Raw genomic sequence first — 16,943 nt, forward strand, 5'->3', positions numbered from 1 at the left:
GTGTTATTAGATTGACTCATCCATCCTATTATTTTTTTCACTTACTTATTTAAATTATAAACTATGAATAATTTTTGAACAATAATAATCAACGAGTAAATTTATAGGAAATACCATTACATGACATATAATCAAACAAAATTAAGATAGATGATAAAACATCAACAAATGTCCCATAAGATGGATAACATTAAATGTTAATATATATAAGAAATTTGCATTGATTATTGTCTATATCTTCAACTACCTAATCTAGATATATGACAGAAGATCAACTTTTTTTATTCCATCCATATATTACCATATAAATAGAGGAGCTTTGTGGAAAAGAAATAAATAATTCAAGATTTTTAACTTATAAATATTAAATATGACATAATATTTGTTACCATAATGTAGATTTCTTTCTTTTTGTATTTTAAAATATATTTCCGTTTTTGAGATTTATATCATTACTTTTCTAATACGAATTTTGTATAAAAGGGTACATAAGCAAAGGGGATAAGATACACTCAATCTTAAAAAAAAAGTTTTCCATCCAAATAAGTTACATAAACCATCCTGATTTCTGTTTTCCTTCAAAATGAATCACAACTCCAAAATGATTCGATCAATGTTCACTACATCTGATTTTTCAAACCATAGGGATTTGTTTTCATCTTCTCCTTCTTTTTCTTGTTACCAAAATTCACATGTCTCTTCATCTTCTTTTGGATTTAACAATTCACAAGTGATGAGGAGAAACATTGATTATGTTTCCAGTACCGATTATTTGCCTATTAAAGATAATCCTCATCTTACTAGAGTTTCTTTCACTCAAACCATTACTAATAGGTATAGTTCTATTGTTCCTACCAATTCACTTGATGCTGTTCAATATGATATTGAACTTGTCAAACGTGCCATGGATTCTAAACCCAATATTTGGAATCCTGTTTTTTATCCTCCAAATTTTCTTGGTAAACAATGCGAGATTTTAAACCCTGAGCCTCTAAATGTCATTTTTCCTCACCAAAATTCTGGAGATCGTCAATATTTAAACATGTTTTCCTTGTCATCAAAGCATAACCATGATCAAAATGTTTTCCATGAAGGCCGATCTTCGACAAAAATCCCCAAACCAACCATGTCCATTGAAAAAACTACTGAATATATAGATTGTGAAGAAAACGAGAAAAGTGACGATGCTCAATATGATGGTCGAATACATAGTTTACCATATAAGAAATATGGTCCATATACATGTCCTAAGTGCAACAGTATATTTGATACTTCTCAAAAATTTGCTGCACATATGTCATCTCACTACAAGAGTGAAACGAATAAAGAAAGAGCTCAAAGATTTCGTGCAAGAAATAAAAGAAAATATCGTAAATTGAATCTTGAAGTTTATGGGGAGTCTCAAAAGATTAAACAAGAAGATGGGGTCCATAATGATGGAAGGAGTGACGACAAACCTATTCAACATCATAAGATTTTATTTCGTTAATATCTTTTTTTCAATATAATGCATATTGTTTTCTTTTTCTAGTATTTCATCATATTTGTTGCTATTCGTATTGTAACTTTTATTTTCTCTTTCAATTTTAAAGTTATTTTTCTATATTAAAAAGTTCTTAATTCTCTCTCTCTCTCTCTCTCTCTCTCTCTCTCTCTCTCTCTCTCTCTCTCTCTCTCTCTCTCTCTCTCTCTCTCTCTCTCTCTCTCTCTCTCTCTCTCTCTCTCTCTCCATTTTTCATAGAGCATTAGCCATATCCATCCTCGTTGTCGCTTTCATCGTCTTCAATTGAACCATAACCCTCGTCCTCGTCTTCATCGGTTCTTTCAAAAAGTATTGTTTCACCACCATTGTCAATATCCATGTCACCCCCTGACTCTACTCCCACAACATGTTCTCTTACTTTGGAAACCACATAACGGTCATAAATAGCTTATCGGTAACTATTTTATTTCAAATTAGCTATTATCGTAGCCACTAACTAACGGTCACTGAAAGAAAACAATACAATTAAAAACTTATATGTCACCATTATTTCAGTAGCTAGTTGTGGCTGATTAACAAATGAATGATTAACAGACTGTTTGGTGGCGAAGTATCGTCCACGTAACTATCGATGAACCACCAAAATGTCAAATAAATATTTGGTAGCCTGACGGTGGCTAAATGACAACAAATATGTGGCCTTTGTTAGCCACTACCAAGAACCCCTGGCCAGACAGTGGTGGATTCGCGAATTTCTTGTAGTCATAGATCTTAGATCTTACCTTAGTGCATATGATATATTTTTCTTATTAGAGTCCTCCACTATGTCTTAGATACAATCTCACTTACTCTATCAAAGCCAGACTTTAGATTATGACTTATTTTAGCTTAGATTCTTACACAATGACTCCTTTGTTAAACTTAAAGTTTATGCCCATCTTTATTCCTATATAATTATATTTTTGTCGTGGATCCTTCTTTAACTATTACCGCGACACAAACATCCATTTGCGAAGGTTCTATATATTGTTAAGACTTAGGACATATTGATAAAGTTTAGTTATGACTTTGTTAACTTTCTAAGATTTTTGGTTTAAACAAACCCTAAGACAAGTTCATTTATTCGATCTTATCCGCCTCTCTTGTTCTTTCTCACACTCTTAGATAACTTTCAACCTATACAACTTCTACATTTCAAACTTTTTGTACATATATTATCTAGGGGAAGAAAACAAAAAGCGTTGATAAACAAAAACTATATCAACAAGAAAAACCTTGAGAAATTCCTTCTATGTTGCATGAAAAAGGAAATTAATACGGTGGATAAAATATTAAAAATCAATTTACGAACGGGTACATTTTAGGAATATATATATATAATAACTAAACATTTATATTCAAATACGAAACATTAAAATCATACTCTTTTTGTTTTAAATTATTTATCGTTCAAGATTTCTACAAAAAATTAAAAAAAAACAATTAAAATTTCTACTTTATCCTTGTTTGATATATTCTCCAAAAAAAATTATTGGTCAAGTCATTAAAACTATGAAAAAAAAACTAGAATTTTTACCAACATCTGATTGAAAATATAAAACGACAACTATTATGAGACAAAATTCAAAAGCTAAAATGACAAAATTTATAGTAAATACTAAGATAGATGACAAAACTTCAACAAATGTCTTATGGATAGCATTAACTGTTAATATAAGAAATATAAGAAATTTACATTGATTATTGTCTATATCTTCAACTACCGAATCCAGGTATATTAGTATATGACCGAAAATCAACTTTTTTGTTCCATCCATATATTACCATATAAATAGAGGAGTTTTGGGGAAAATAATAAATGATTCAAGATTTTTCTTATAAATATTAAATATAATATAATAATAGTTAACATAATGTCGATTTCTTTCCTTTTGTATTTTAAAATACATTTCCGTTTTTGAGGTTTATATCTTTACTTTTCTAGTGCGAATTTTGTATAAAAGAGTACATAAGCAAATGACATAAGATACACTCAAATCTTAAAAAATGTCTTCCATCCCAAATAAGTTACATACTAACCGGGATACTTCTATAAACCATCGTGATTTTTTCCCATCAAAATGAATCACAACTCCAAAATGGTTCGATCGATGTTCACTACATTTGATTGTTCAAACCATAGGGATTTGTTTTCATCTTCTCCTTCTTTTTCATGTTATCAATATTCACATGTCTTCATCTTTTTTTGGATTTAACAATTCACATATGCCCTATCATATGATGAGGAGAAACATTGATTATGTTTTTGGTACCGATTATTTGCCTATTAATGATAATATTCGTGTTACTAGAGTTTCTTTCACTCAAACCATTACTAATAGATATATATAGTTTTATTGTTCAAATAGGCCATGGATTCTAAACCCAATATATGGAATCCTATTTTCATCCTCCAAAATTTCTTGGTAAACAATACTATATTTTGAACCCTGAGTCTCTAAATTTCATTTCTTCTCACCAAAATTCTGAAAATCGTCTACATTTAAACATGTTTTCCTTGTCACCAAAGCAAAACCATGATCAAAATATTTTTCATGAGAGTCGGTCTTTGAAAAAAATCCCAAAACCAACCATGTCCAATGAAAAAACTGCTGATTATATAAATTGTGAAAAAATGATAAAAGTATCGATGATCAATATGATGGTCTGACACATAGTCTACCATATGAGAAATACGATCTATATACATGTCTTAAATGCAACAATATATTTGATATTTCTCAAAATTTTGATGTACATATGTCATCTCACTACAAGTATTATATGGATAAAAAAGGAGATTTTGAGACTTCGGACAAAAAATAAATAATTAAAAATTGTACGAGATATAATGGTGGAAATAGTGTCGATGAACCTACTCAACATTTTGAGATAGTTAAAGAAGAGATTATTTAGGATTTTCTTTCCTTGAGATTTCTTTTTAACCTAATGAATATTGTATTTTCTTTCTAGTATTTCATCATATTTGGATATGCGTATTGTAATTTCTATTTGCTCTAAATTTTAAAGTTATATCAGTTATGTGGTCTCTCTCTCACCCTCGTTGTTTTTAAAAATATATATCATGTTTAGATTAAGTCTCCCGTCTACATATATGATATATCCAACTAGTGTATATAATCTTAAAATTTCAATGCAAATTACTGCACTATAGTGAATTAGTGACTAACTTAAAAAAAAATTAAAATAATAGTCACAAATATTTTATTGGAATTAAATATATTTTACATGATGAACACCATTATATCAACAAATTAAAATATATGACAAAAGGTTAACAAATGTCATTTGACTAAATGTAAATATCTTAACATATAAAATTATTTTTGAGTCAAATCGTTATTGTCAAGTTAGGATTAATTAAATATAGGAATTATTGTTGATTCTTTGTACAGTTCATGGGCCATTTAAGTTTTAAGAAAAGCCCAAGTTAATTATCAAAACCCAACATAAAAGGCCAGAGTTTTCTGTTATTGCTTTTTAATACTATCCAAGAAGGAAAAATAAATTATGTTTTATTTTATTTTATTAAAAAGTAAACATAATCTGGTTTTGTAATGGAATCGATTGAATTGACATTTTAACTCTAGACTCTTTAACTAGTAAAGGAGCATCTACATTATATATTTTTAATGATTAAACGACACAAGTAGAAATGTAATCATATTGTAATTTTCCAAAAAGGAAGAAAATAAATAAAGTTGAAAAATATAAATATATGGGAAAGAGATGGAGAAAGATGACTTTGGGGCATGAATCAGATTATATTGTCTCCTTGGATCCTTTGGTCGTTCCCTACTTCGCTTCTTCATTCTTCAAAAATGGATCTTTTTTGTCTTATCATACAACTTTTCACCTTCTTTTAAATATAATATATAATTTATTATTGCAAAATTGGCTTTTTTAAATCCCGAAAGTTTTGAAACCGTATCTTTCAATCTCATAAAAGAGCAGTGCTAATTAATACCCAACACAAAAAAAACTCAAATAATTTAGGTAAACTTTTGACGAAGTGTATAATTACGAGTCAATATTAACAAATGTTAGTTAATTCAGCTGACAAGTGTTTGTCGAAGTGATATGTTCTTCACGTAAAATGCCTTTTTAAAATTATTAGGTTTTTCGCGCGGTAACTTTAAAAATTTGTTTGATAGTAGTTAAGTTAAAATATTATAGTAAGACTAAGAGTATACATTTTCTCAATACATGTGATTGGGATGGTAGGAAAATAGTTACTACTTTCAAAAACCTGATAAGACAATGGATTATCGCATATTCTTTCTTTTAAGGTAAGTTGACTATTCTGGACTTTGCTAAATGTCTTACAAGATTTTGGACTACTCTTTTGCTTGTTGGTTGCTAGCTTCAAATGCAAGCTAACAAGAACTGTGAGTTCTTTTTGGACTAGTCTTATTATGCTTGTTGGTTGCTAGATCCAAATGCAAGCTAATTCGAGCTAAGTAGAACTTTTGTATCGGTCAAACTCGAGTTACATCAATCTTTGATGCCTAGGGGTTAGGGTTTGTATAATTTTCTTAGGATTAGCTTGTCAATTTAAGTCATAAGTATATACAGTATAAAAAAATAGGTATCAACATTGACATCATACATGTGATGACGTTACAAAAATTATTTTAATTACATGTAATTTATTACAAGACTAGGCTAAACATGATTCTGTGCGATACTACGATATGTAATCAAAATTGTGAATTTTTTTCCAAAATATCTTTTCGATTTTTGAAAATATGTATTAACAAAAAAAATTGATCTAAATATATAGAAAGCAAGAAAGTATTTAGGAATAAAGACAAAAAAAAAAGTTCTAAAAAAGAAATGTATTTTGTGGTAAAAAATATAAAACAATTTAGACAGAATGTTGTTGTTTTGTATTTTAATTTAGCCGTTTAATTTCTCAACCTTTCAATTTCATAGGTGTTTGACTTGTATATGCCCACACATGGTTATGTCTTTAGTTTTTTTTTGGTACAAACTATCTTATTCCTATTAACTAAGATCGATATTTAATAAACTCTCAAGTCAAAATGGTTATATCACAATTCGGTATCTTGTTTATGATCGATACAGTATCATCATTCTACTGAAGAAGTAATCGAGAAAACGTATATATATGAAATCCTACATATAAATACGTTTTCTCGACTACCACCACTTCAGAAGAACGATGATGTGCAACTTTTCCTTCACCATTGCTATTGCCAACATCTCTGCAAATCAAGCCTTAGACGTCCACTTAACTAATTTGGGTTGCTTTTGAAAACGCAAAGTATATACATATCACACACATTCTGACCCGTCTAATGACATTCACGGTTCATTTGATCATTTAACTAAGGTAAGGTTTTAGTATGGGCAAAAAAAAGTAGGGATTCGTATAAATAACTTATATTGCAGCTGTCAACAAAAAAAAGATAATTAGTAAATGTAATGTCGGTATAAAGCATACTAAAGCAGAGAAATATTATACAATTTTATATACTCCAATATAAAAGTGTTTGCATATATATAGAAGCAGAAGAGACACAAACAGTTCTCATTTGGTAAATGCTCCATACTTTCTTCACTTCTCCAACAAAACACAAAAAACAAGAAAAGAAAAAAAAATGACGAAACGTTTCAAATTAAAGATTTCAAGAATCCTCTCATTCAAATCTTGCCGTTTAAAAGATCCTTCTTCTCTTCCTTTTAATCCTGTTTCTTCAAGTCTCCGACGTACTTCTCCACTGGTTAACTCCTCCGCCGACGTCACCACCGTGCCGCAACGTCGCCGTTCTTCTTTCAGACTACACGTTTTAACTGTGTTTGGCTGCGGACGCTCGTCCACGCCGTTGGATGTTGATCTGAGAAACTCACCGGTGTTATCTCCGCCGCAAACGCCGACGTTTCAGTGGGAAAGTGAAGGGAAGTGGCACGTGATTGCTCAAGTCACTGAAGAAGAATACGAAACGCCTCGTCGGAAAATATACAACGGTGGGTCGGAGAAAGATAATCGCCGGCGTTTAAAGAAGAAGGAGAAATCAAACTCTCGGCGGCGAGGGAGCATTTCCTCCGCCGAAGAAGAGACTGATAGAGAGAGTCTCTTACCATCTTCTACAAACCTCTCGCCGGAATATTCCTCTTCCGAGCTACCGCGTGTCACAAGACGTCCGAGACAACTTCTCAAGAAGGCGGTGATCGAGGAAGAAAGTGAATCATCATCACCGCCACCGTCTCCGGCGAGACTGTCTTCGTTTGTGCAGAGATTAATGCCGTGTACGATGGCGGCGGCGGTTATGGTGGAAGGAGTGGCGGTGGTGAAGAAATCGGAGGATCCATACGAAGATTTTAAAGGATCAATGATGGAGATGATAGTAGAGAAGAAGATGTTTGAAGTAGCTGAGCTTGAACAGCTTCTTAGTTGCTTCCTATCGCTAAACGCGAAACGCCACCACCGCGCGATTGTAAGAGCGTTTTCAGAGATTTGGGTTGCTTTGTTCTCCGGTGGTAGTGGTGGTGGTCGGAGATCGTCCTCCTTCTCGAGTGTTCGACTCTCAGACTACGATGAGTGTTAAAATAATAATGTTAAAAATTAAAATCCTCTGTTTATGATAATGTCTAACTAAATTCTACTAAATTTTTTTCACTTTTAGTGACGATGTAAATGTTAAATGTAAATTATGCGGCGGTGCAATTATTAAAACTGTAATCATTAAATGCGTAGGCTAATTAAAATATTGTATTTGTGCGATTTAGATTCTAATGCATAGATTGCATATATTCATAATCGTCAACACCAAACCCAAAAAAAGATGTTCATATTCACACGCAATAATTGCTTTTCAAAAATTTCACTTTTTTGGTTACTAAAGTTAAAGTTATGTATACAAAACTAGATTTTGACCCGCGGTATACCGCAGATTTATTTTTTCTAAATAAAATTTATATATTAAGTAAAATTCGTATAGTTGAATAATAGATTATGTATTTGAGTTAACGGTTATAATATGTATTTTTTTTAGAATTTTAGTTAGGATTACGGTTAAAATGTATAGTGTATCTAATAAAAGCATGATAAACTGTATTATGTAAAATTCGATTTTTTTTTAACCCGCGATATACCGCAGGACTATTTTTAAAAAAAAAATAAAAGTTTAATTTGTTTAATAAAATATGATTTAATGTTTTGTATTTTTTAAATGTACAACTCTTATATCTATATATATTTTTAGTGTATAAATACAATGTTTGATTTTTCTCGTATTACTATTGATCCAAATCCATCCTACAATCTAATCCCTTCCAGTGAAATAAAAAATATATAATGGATTTCACTCTTGGTATACCGTCTCGTATTACTATCGACCCAAACTCGTCCTACCATCTAACCCCGTTCAGTGAAATGAAACATATCTAATAAATTTTATCTGTGGTATACCGTCTCATATAACTATCGACCCAAACCCGTCCTACCATCTAACCCCGTTAAGTAAAATTAAACAGTATTTTGTTATTTTTTTAATATAAAAGATATATAATTCAAATCAGTTTAAAAGTTTTCTTTTGAAATATTTATTTAATTGCTATAAATTTCAAATATTATAACATTTTAAACCCGTCATACCATCTAATCTCGTTATGTGATATTAAACATTTTTTTTTAATAATACTTTTATTAAAAGATTTCTAATTTAAATCAATTTAAAATTTTTTTTTCAGATGGTTATTTAATTTGTATAGATTTCACATATTAGAAATATTCTAAACGTTTTTCTGTTAAATATTCTAAATGTTTATTTAACTTTAAAGAATTATAATATTTACCTTTTAATAAAGTATAGACGTATAATATTAATAATGTCCTAAGATTTCTCCTTTTTTTAGTAATTAGAATTGATGGAGATTTATATTAGATAAAGAAATGTTTGTGATTAGGAATATTAAATAATCAATAACAATTAATGCGTATATGAAATCACTCTGGTATTTCATTCCGTATTAATATCGATCCAAACCCGTCATATCATATAAACTTGTAAAGAAATATAAATCAATACATATAACCTATTGTTTATAAAAAGAAAATCAACCCACATGAATTATTCTTGATCATATTCTGTTGTTGATAATTTTGTGACGGTCTCATGTGTACGTAATTGTTTTACACAACTTTTTGAGTTAGAAACAATAATTTTTTGGTATGAAATAAAGAAACAATTATTTGTTACTTGTTAAATCAATATTAATTTTAATTGGTTCCAAATATTGAGGGATTTTTTAAAAAACGTTCTATGTTTTGAGTTTGAATAATCATTTTAAATAACGTATTAAATGTGATAAATAAGGGATTTTGTTGTAATTAACAGAAATATGAGAAAATCTCGAAATATCTTTTTTCTTTGAAAATAGCAAATTTCGGAATATCTTTCCATTACTCGATTTTTTCATTAAACTATTTTCATTAATATTTTTGTTTTACATATTCATAAATGAGATCACATCACATTACTCTTCCTGCAATATTAATTCACGCTTAAAAAAAAAAGATCAAATCAAAAGAGGATTGCTACAAAATACTATTTTCTTGGAAAAATATAAACAAAAATATACATAAAAAAGTATTAAAAAACATTAAACCTGAAATACGTTAAATAAAATAAATAAATTATACATATGTGATTGTTAAGCATATAAAATGTTTTGAAATTAGAAAAATTTCACTTATCAACCAAAATCTTAAACCCCTATCCAATTTATTTACCGTATTGATAGCTTACATTTGAAGACAAATCAACGTTTGGAAAGTTTTAGTTTTTAGTTGCTATAGTGTGTTTAACAATGAGATGAGAAGCAATGGTAAAGATTATATATAGGCGTCATCCATTAGGTCATAAATCTTTTGGTGGTTAAGTAAAATATACTTGACACTTACTAAATGGAGCAAAATATATTGAATCGGATTTTATTTGGAATATGCTACCATAATGATTATACCAGTAATTAATATTTTCTATAAATTCGTTAATAACAATATTTTCTGTGGAAAAATCACGGAATGGAATATTTGTGAGTTAGTAATTGTAATCACATTAAATATTTGGTTGTTTGGAAAGATTTGCTGCGAAAATTATGGAAATAGATTTGTACATTCGTTTGTTAATTTATTTTATTTTAAAAAGTAAAATCTTAAATATTAATACCAATGGCAGCTACTGTAAATAAATTCCAACTCCACGATTTATTTCACAAAGTGACTACAAAAATGTATACGTAGATAGTTTGAACCAACCCAAGAAATGTAGTAGAACTGTGGGTTTCACAATTTACACCAATACAAGATGGCTTATTGGCTTAGATAGGAACAGATGTTCACTTTTACGATATCTAAATGCTTAGTAGATGACACTTGGGCGGTCGATGTGGACTATTTCGAGTCAGCAAACGAAGTGACAAATGATTGAAATCGATAAGAGACAAAAAGTTTAATTAAAATTGAATATTTGTCCTTTACTTTTCTCAGACAACAAAACATATACAGAGATGCGTCTCTCTCTATCTTCAGTGTTTTTAGGGTTTTTAAGACTGAAGCTGAATTCACAAGATGAAATGGTCAGAGAGACTATTGAAGTTTGGAGAATGGGTCCATAACTTGAAAAACAAGCCACCTCTGTTCCATCACTGATTACTCCTCTGTCTTTTTCTTGTTTAGAGTAAAAAGCAACCTCAAAGGTCAGAAGTAAAATTATTGAGATTTTACAGCACAGTTTTGGTAAATATTAAAGCACACGGCATCAGAGATTCTGCAACACAAACAAGAAATAACATCACTAAAAACCAGACACACATTGGCACTAATTTCTACGCTCTCTCTCTCTCTAAACCGAAGATAAGAGATTCTCTGCAGACAAGACAATATAGAATATTAATTGTGATCTCTCTCTCACCCTCTCTCTTTCTCTTTCTCTCTCTCCCTATTAGGTTTCATTGAATCTAAAACGGAAAATCCTCGGGATTACTTGCCAGTAAAGAAAGGGTTTACATATAGTTGAATTGGTCCGAAACTGAGGCGATGATTATTATCAACCTTGGTGTGGTGGTGGTGGAGGCATAGACATGTGATGGTGTTGGTATGGTGGTTGTTGTTGTTGTGGTGGTCCACCTTGCTGCTGCATGTGTTGCGGTGGCCATCCTCCATGTTGGTGCATTCCCATGGCTTGAGGTGGTGGCGGCGGCCTCGGACCACCGAAACCTTGTTGGTGATTTAGAAACTGAGGAGGTGGTGGCGGAGGCATACCCTGAGGTGGACGGAATTGCATGGGTGGTGGGACCATGCTGTGTTGTTGTGGCTGAGATGGCCAGGATGGTGGCTGAGTTTGATATACTTGTGGAGGAGGTGGTGGTGGTTGACGGGGAGCGGGAATCGGGACAGGTTGCATGCTGCCGTTAGCAAACGGACGTGGTAGACCATTAACTTGAGGAGCACTGGATGGAGGGCCCATTGCGAATAGCGTATGGGGTCTGCTTTTCTGGGCAGTTGGATTTGTGGCTGCCAAAAGCCTCTCTGTAATTCACAACAGTAATGTGTTATTGATCCAATGGTGGAGAGAAACTGAATCCATAAGTTAAGAAAAGAGAAAGAGTATGTAGAGCCTAACCTGCTGGAGTACCATGGCGCTCTCCTTTGGTGTCTTTCTTGTATGCGTAAGAGACTGTGATTTGACGATTACTGAGATATTGTCCAGTCATTGACTGCAATAGTCAGACAAAGATCAGAGGAATATACTACCATTGGATTAGGTAATCGGAGAAGTTAAATGTGTGAAATATATTGGGCTCCTTTTCGTAAGCAAGTTCATAGAACTGAGAGTTATGAAAGAAGCAGATAATTACCTCAATAGCAGCATCAGATGCTTCAAAGGAGTCATAGCTGATGAAACCAAAACCTCGTGAGTTTCCAGTATCGGGATCTCTCATTATCTGAAATGAAAAGTTTCTAACATTTATTCTCCACAGTGGAATACCGATGAATCCTAATTTACTATCGAATCGGTGACAGGAGACAGATAAAGAGATCAAGAATCATGAACTACAATCTAATGAAATAAAAAATACTACCTTAGGATTAGAAGCAATCACACCAAATGCACTGAAAGTATCATACAAGAGCTTCTCATCCACATCCTATAAAAGAAAACAAAACCTGGTCAGCTAAGAGATTAAATGACCTTTGTAGAGTATCAAAATCAGAGTCTACCACAAAAGATACTTACAGGGTCAAGGTTTCCAATGAAAAGGTTAGCACCAACATCCAGGCTCTTCTTATCTTGAGATGCCTAATACAAATTTAACCAGCAAACAAAATGTTAGCAAACTCATAGAAGATAGATTAAACAAGTCTCAGCATCAAAACTCACAAAACCCATCCGCTCGATACTAAACAATGTAAGTTACAGAAACAATTCGATACCTTGTTAACACGTATAGGCTTCCCGTGGAGCTTAATCATGTTAAGAACCTTAATCGCCTGCACAGAAACATCGAAATCTCTTCAACATTGTACACAAAAAAAAGTCTATTAACTTCTCACAGTAAGTGAAAAAGAGCAACACTTACATAATCAGCATCTTCCTCACTACGATATTCAATGAATCCATAGTTCTGATGAAGATTTGTCACTCTATCTTTCGGTACATAGACATTAACTGATACAGGCCAAGAACAATATCATTGTTCCACTAATCAAAAGCCATTAGCTATTGAAGAAACTTAAGGAGATATAGATATGAACTTACCAACAGGTCCAGCTTGAACGAACAATTCCCAAAGCAATTCTTCAGAAAGCTGAGATTCAAACAGGAAATTTAAATCAATTTCACCAACTCACAGAGGAAGATGAGAAAATCCAGAATCATTTCACGAAACCTAAAAGTTAAAAAACCTGAGCATCGAGACCACCGACGTAAACAGTGGCGTCTTGGTTCCTCTCAGCGGAGTGTTGGCCGAGAAGATTAGCTCCAACACCAGGAGCGATTCGAGTCGTCATTTTCTTCTTCTTCTTCTTCTCCTTGTTTCGTTACTCCGTCGCCGATTAAGAGAAATCTGAGATTTTCAATTTCGTCACTTCTGGCGATTTTTCTAGAAGTTAGAACGGACGGTGAAGAAAGAGGGGTTTATTTAGAGTGGTGCCGTCTCTAATGGGCCTATAAGCCCATTAAGCTCTTTTATATCCATTAAGATATTTAGCCTATTTAGAGTCTAGAGATTTTGAGTTTTTTTTACTAATCATTTTGGGAATTGGTTTTACAAATAACTGTAAACCTAAATTGTTAAACGATATGAAATTTTCACAATTCAGACTATAGTTCAGATGATCTGGGGGAAAAGAACAAAAAAATACGGTTAACTTTCAACGCAAGCGTAGTAATTGGCTCAAAGCATAGACAAGTAAATTGGGAATCGTTTGTCTTCTACACGCTAGATCACAGTTTCCACAAGCCATAATATTAGCTGAAGCAAGCAAGCACAAACAAAAATAAGATCTTCTAAGCAACTTCTTGAGCTTTATACATCATCCTCTCTTTCTTGATCTAACACTTCTCTAGTTTGAGAAGAAGATGAAACAGCAGCTGCATTACCCTTTGAATACAATCCCAGCTTCTCCTCTAGTTTCTTCCACTCGGTCACCAAACGCGGAGGGAATTTCTTCTTCACGATCCTGGCCACTCCTCTTGCATCTTCCATTCTGTTATTCTTCACCAATCCTTCAGTCAAATGCTTACAAGTTTTGAAATCCGGAATCTTGTGCACTATCGCGCTCTTCTTAAACACCGTTAAACCTTGATCATACAACCCGTTTATACACAGATGAAATATCAATGTCCTGAACGTCGCTGCGTTTGGTTGCTCAAGCCCTTCATACACTTTCTTGGCTTCACTCATCATTCCTTTCACGCAGTACGCAGTCATAAGATAGTTATAGCTAACAGTATCAGGTTTCAATCCTACACTACTCATTTCTTCCATCAATTCCTTAACTCTCTCGGGACTTTCCTTCGCAGCATTCATAAGTCTAACATTATAAACTGTGTTATCCAAGTCACAACCTTTGTTCACCATCTCAATCCACAAGCTCTCCGCTTCATCGACTAAACCATTCTTATACAAAGATCCTAAAATGGTAGTGAAAGCAATGATAGTAACTTCCACACCTTTAACCTCCATATCTCTCATAATCTCCATAGCTTTTTCAGGCTTACCAGAGTCACAATACGACTTAATCAACATACCGTAAGAGATTTTATCAGGAGTGATATTATTATACCTCTGAGGAAATTCGTCGAACAGTTGGGGGACTCTTTCAAACAAATCAGAATGAAGACAAGCAGCGAGTAAGGCATTGAAGGAAACAACGGTTCTGGGTGTGCCAAGCTTATCCATCTCCTCGAACATCTTCATAGCATGATCAAACATTGAAGCTCGTCCATAAGATCTGATAAGTGTAGAGAGAAAAGTCTCTGTTTTGATCTTTGGGTTGTTTTTGTGAGACTCAATTAGAGCTTCTATGTCGGAGAAGCGTTGAGATTTAGCGAGACGTTGGACTGTAAGCTCCATTGCGTAACGAGAGGAGAGTGGAGATGTGGAATTGTTGGAGACGGATTTGTAAATCGCTAAGGCTTTGTCTGGATCTTGTACTTTGCGGAGTTTGGATTTAGCTTTGGACATAGTGATTGCGCCGGGGTAAGCAGTGGTTTGAGAATCTATACCGGTGGCGGTGGAGAAGCGGCGGAGGAAACGGAGATAGAGGCGAGATGACGTCATTGGAAGCGTCGAATCGTCGACCACGCGGGGTAGTGCAAATGTCTTTACTCTTTAGGGTTTAAGAGTTTAGTAGAAGAAATAGGTTTTGCAAAATGATTCCACATTAACACCTTACTAACGTGACTAGAGTTGTCAAGCGGGGCCGCTAGCCCGCGGGCTTTGTCCAAGTAGCCCATGGCGGAACGGGCTTGGACGTTGATTTTTTTGTCCACAAATTAGCGGGTCTCGCGGGCAGGCCCATTACGGACTGCGGATTATAGCGGACAAGCCCGTTGCGGACAAGCCCGTTGCGGACTGCGGGTATGCGGGTAGCCCACGAAAGAAAAACCAACTCTTTTAAAACCCTTCATTTCTCATAGAGGCTTTCAAACTTTTTCTCTCTATTAGAGTTTCTTGTGCAGTTCAAACCCTAAAAGTAGTAGTTCACGCTCAATTGCTTAACAAGGAAACTGAAAAGTCATTCTCTATCTCTTCAAGTTTCTTTTTTACGATCATTGAAGCTTCTTAGATTCAGATTTCAGATCAAAACAGAGCATCTAACACTTGTAATGGTATGTTATTTGTGACTACACATAAACAATTAGATGTTTTACTTTTGTTTGATTGATTTGCTAGTCTTGACTAGTTTTTGTATTTTGTTAATGATAGGATCCGTTGGATTCTGTTGATGCTGAGTATTTGAGATCATTAGACGTGGAATCTCGGAGAGTCATTGAGTTGGAACAAGTTAGATATGAACAACAACAAGCTAATGATTAAGCAGGAGGATCTAAAAAGCTGAAAAGAAAACTGAGAGATGAAACAGGAACACCTATGACGCAGAGGAAAAAAGTGTGTGAACCAGAAGCATCAAAAACCCAAAGAAGAAGCAAGGGTGATGAAGCTTCTGCCTCTAAAACAGAGAGAAGAAAAAAGTCTGAAGCTAAAGCACCTTAAAAACCGAAAAAAGTTTTTGAGATTAGTGATGAAGACGAAGATGATGATGATGAATCATGTAACCCATGTAATTTGCGTAACCCATGTAATTTGCGTAACCCATACATTCTTATTCAAAACTATCTTTAGATTGATTGTAGAATCTTTGGATTTTAATAAACAAATGTATAATAGTCATTTCTGTACTCGCAGGAGAGTGGCGCTTATCGTAGTTTCAATCGTCATGCTTGTGGTGACTACATGTTACTCAACTATCAACTAATGTATTGACCTTAGTGATCTTGTTATCATTTCTTTTCCTGCAGTTTCTTCGATTTGTACTGCAGACACATGTGTGGCAATGAGCGAATGGGTTGAGAGACCATCAAGCAATACGACTCTGGACGAGATATTGCCTTGTACAGACAATGTCACAGCTCAAGAATCCTTGATGCGTAGCAGAAAAATGCCCGCGGGCCGACCCGTATATCCGCTGGGCTTTGCGGGCCGAGCTTGGACACTGATAATTTTGTCCGCGGTCCTAAACAAGCCAACCCGCCGCGGCCCGAAAAAAGAAAGCCCACTGCGGGGCGGGCTAGATGGGTGCGGGCCGGCCCGTCTGACACCTCTAAACGTGACTGAAAAATAAACGCTAATTGTGTTTTGGCCA

General features: G+C 33.6%; 4 protein-coding genes across 5 annotated transcripts; 2 read left to right on the forward strand and 2 right to left on the reverse strand.

Annotated features, from left to right (window-relative positions):
- Positions 1-521: 521 nt before the first annotated feature.
- AT2G18490 (C2H2-like zinc finger protein) lies at positions 522-1,642 on the forward strand (the record flags this gene model as incomplete). 2 transcript variants are annotated; one of them, NM_001335598.1, is made up of 1 exon in its annotated part: positions 522-1,642. In NM_001335598.1, exon 1 carries the CDS (start codon positions 584-586, stop codon positions 1,487-1,489), a length of 906 nt encoding a protein of 301 aa, NP_001323986.1. In that variant the 5' UTR covers positions 522-583. The 2 variants fall into 2 exon arrangements, with proteins under 2 accessions (NP_001323986.1, NP_179439.1); NM_127405.2 differs by having other exon boundaries at positions 677-1,489.
- Positions 1,643-7,022: 5,380 nt separating this feature from the next.
- On the forward strand, positions 7,023-8,339 carry OFP7 (ovate family protein 7). The gene has a single exon (NM_127406.3). It carries the CDS (start codon positions 7,168-7,170, stop codon positions 8,113-8,115), a length of 948 nt encoding a protein of 315 aa, NP_179440.1. The 5' UTR covers positions 7,023-7,167; the 3' UTR covers positions 8,116-8,339.
- A 2,686-nt stretch (positions 8,340-11,025) lies between these two features.
- On the reverse strand, positions 11,026-13,685 carry emb2444 (RNA-binding (RRM/RBD/RNP motifs) family protein). The gene is made up of 9 exons (NM_127407.4): positions 13,479-13,685; positions 13,333-13,381; positions 13,154-13,242; positions 13,008-13,064; positions 12,811-12,873; positions 12,656-12,721; positions 12,431-12,517; positions 12,196-12,289; positions 11,026-12,101 (listed from the first exon to the last, which is right to left on the reverse strand). Exons 1-9 carry the CDS (start codon positions 13,581-13,583, stop codon positions 11,620-11,622), a joined length of 1,092 nt encoding a protein of 363 aa, NP_179441.1. The 5' UTR covers positions 13,584-13,685; the 3' UTR covers positions 11,026-11,619.
- A 212-nt stretch (positions 13,686-13,897) lies between these two features.
- Positions 13,898-15,478, reverse strand: AT2G18520 (Tetratricopeptide repeat (TPR)-like superfamily protein). The gene has a single exon (NM_127408.2). The coding sequence runs from the start codon at positions 15,356-15,358 to the stop codon at positions 14,102-14,104; it is 1,257 nt and encodes a 418-aa protein (NP_565439.1). The 5' UTR covers positions 15,359-15,478; the 3' UTR covers positions 13,898-14,101.
- Between the last annotated feature and the right edge of the window lie 1,465 nt (positions 15,479-16,943).

The sequence above is a fragment of the Arabidopsis thaliana genome, chromosome 2 (genome assembly GCF_000001735.4).
Source record: "Arabidopsis thaliana chromosome 2, partial sequence".
NCBI classification, from domain to species: Eukaryota; Viridiplantae; Streptophyta; class Magnoliopsida; order Brassicales; family Brassicaceae; genus Arabidopsis; species Arabidopsis thaliana.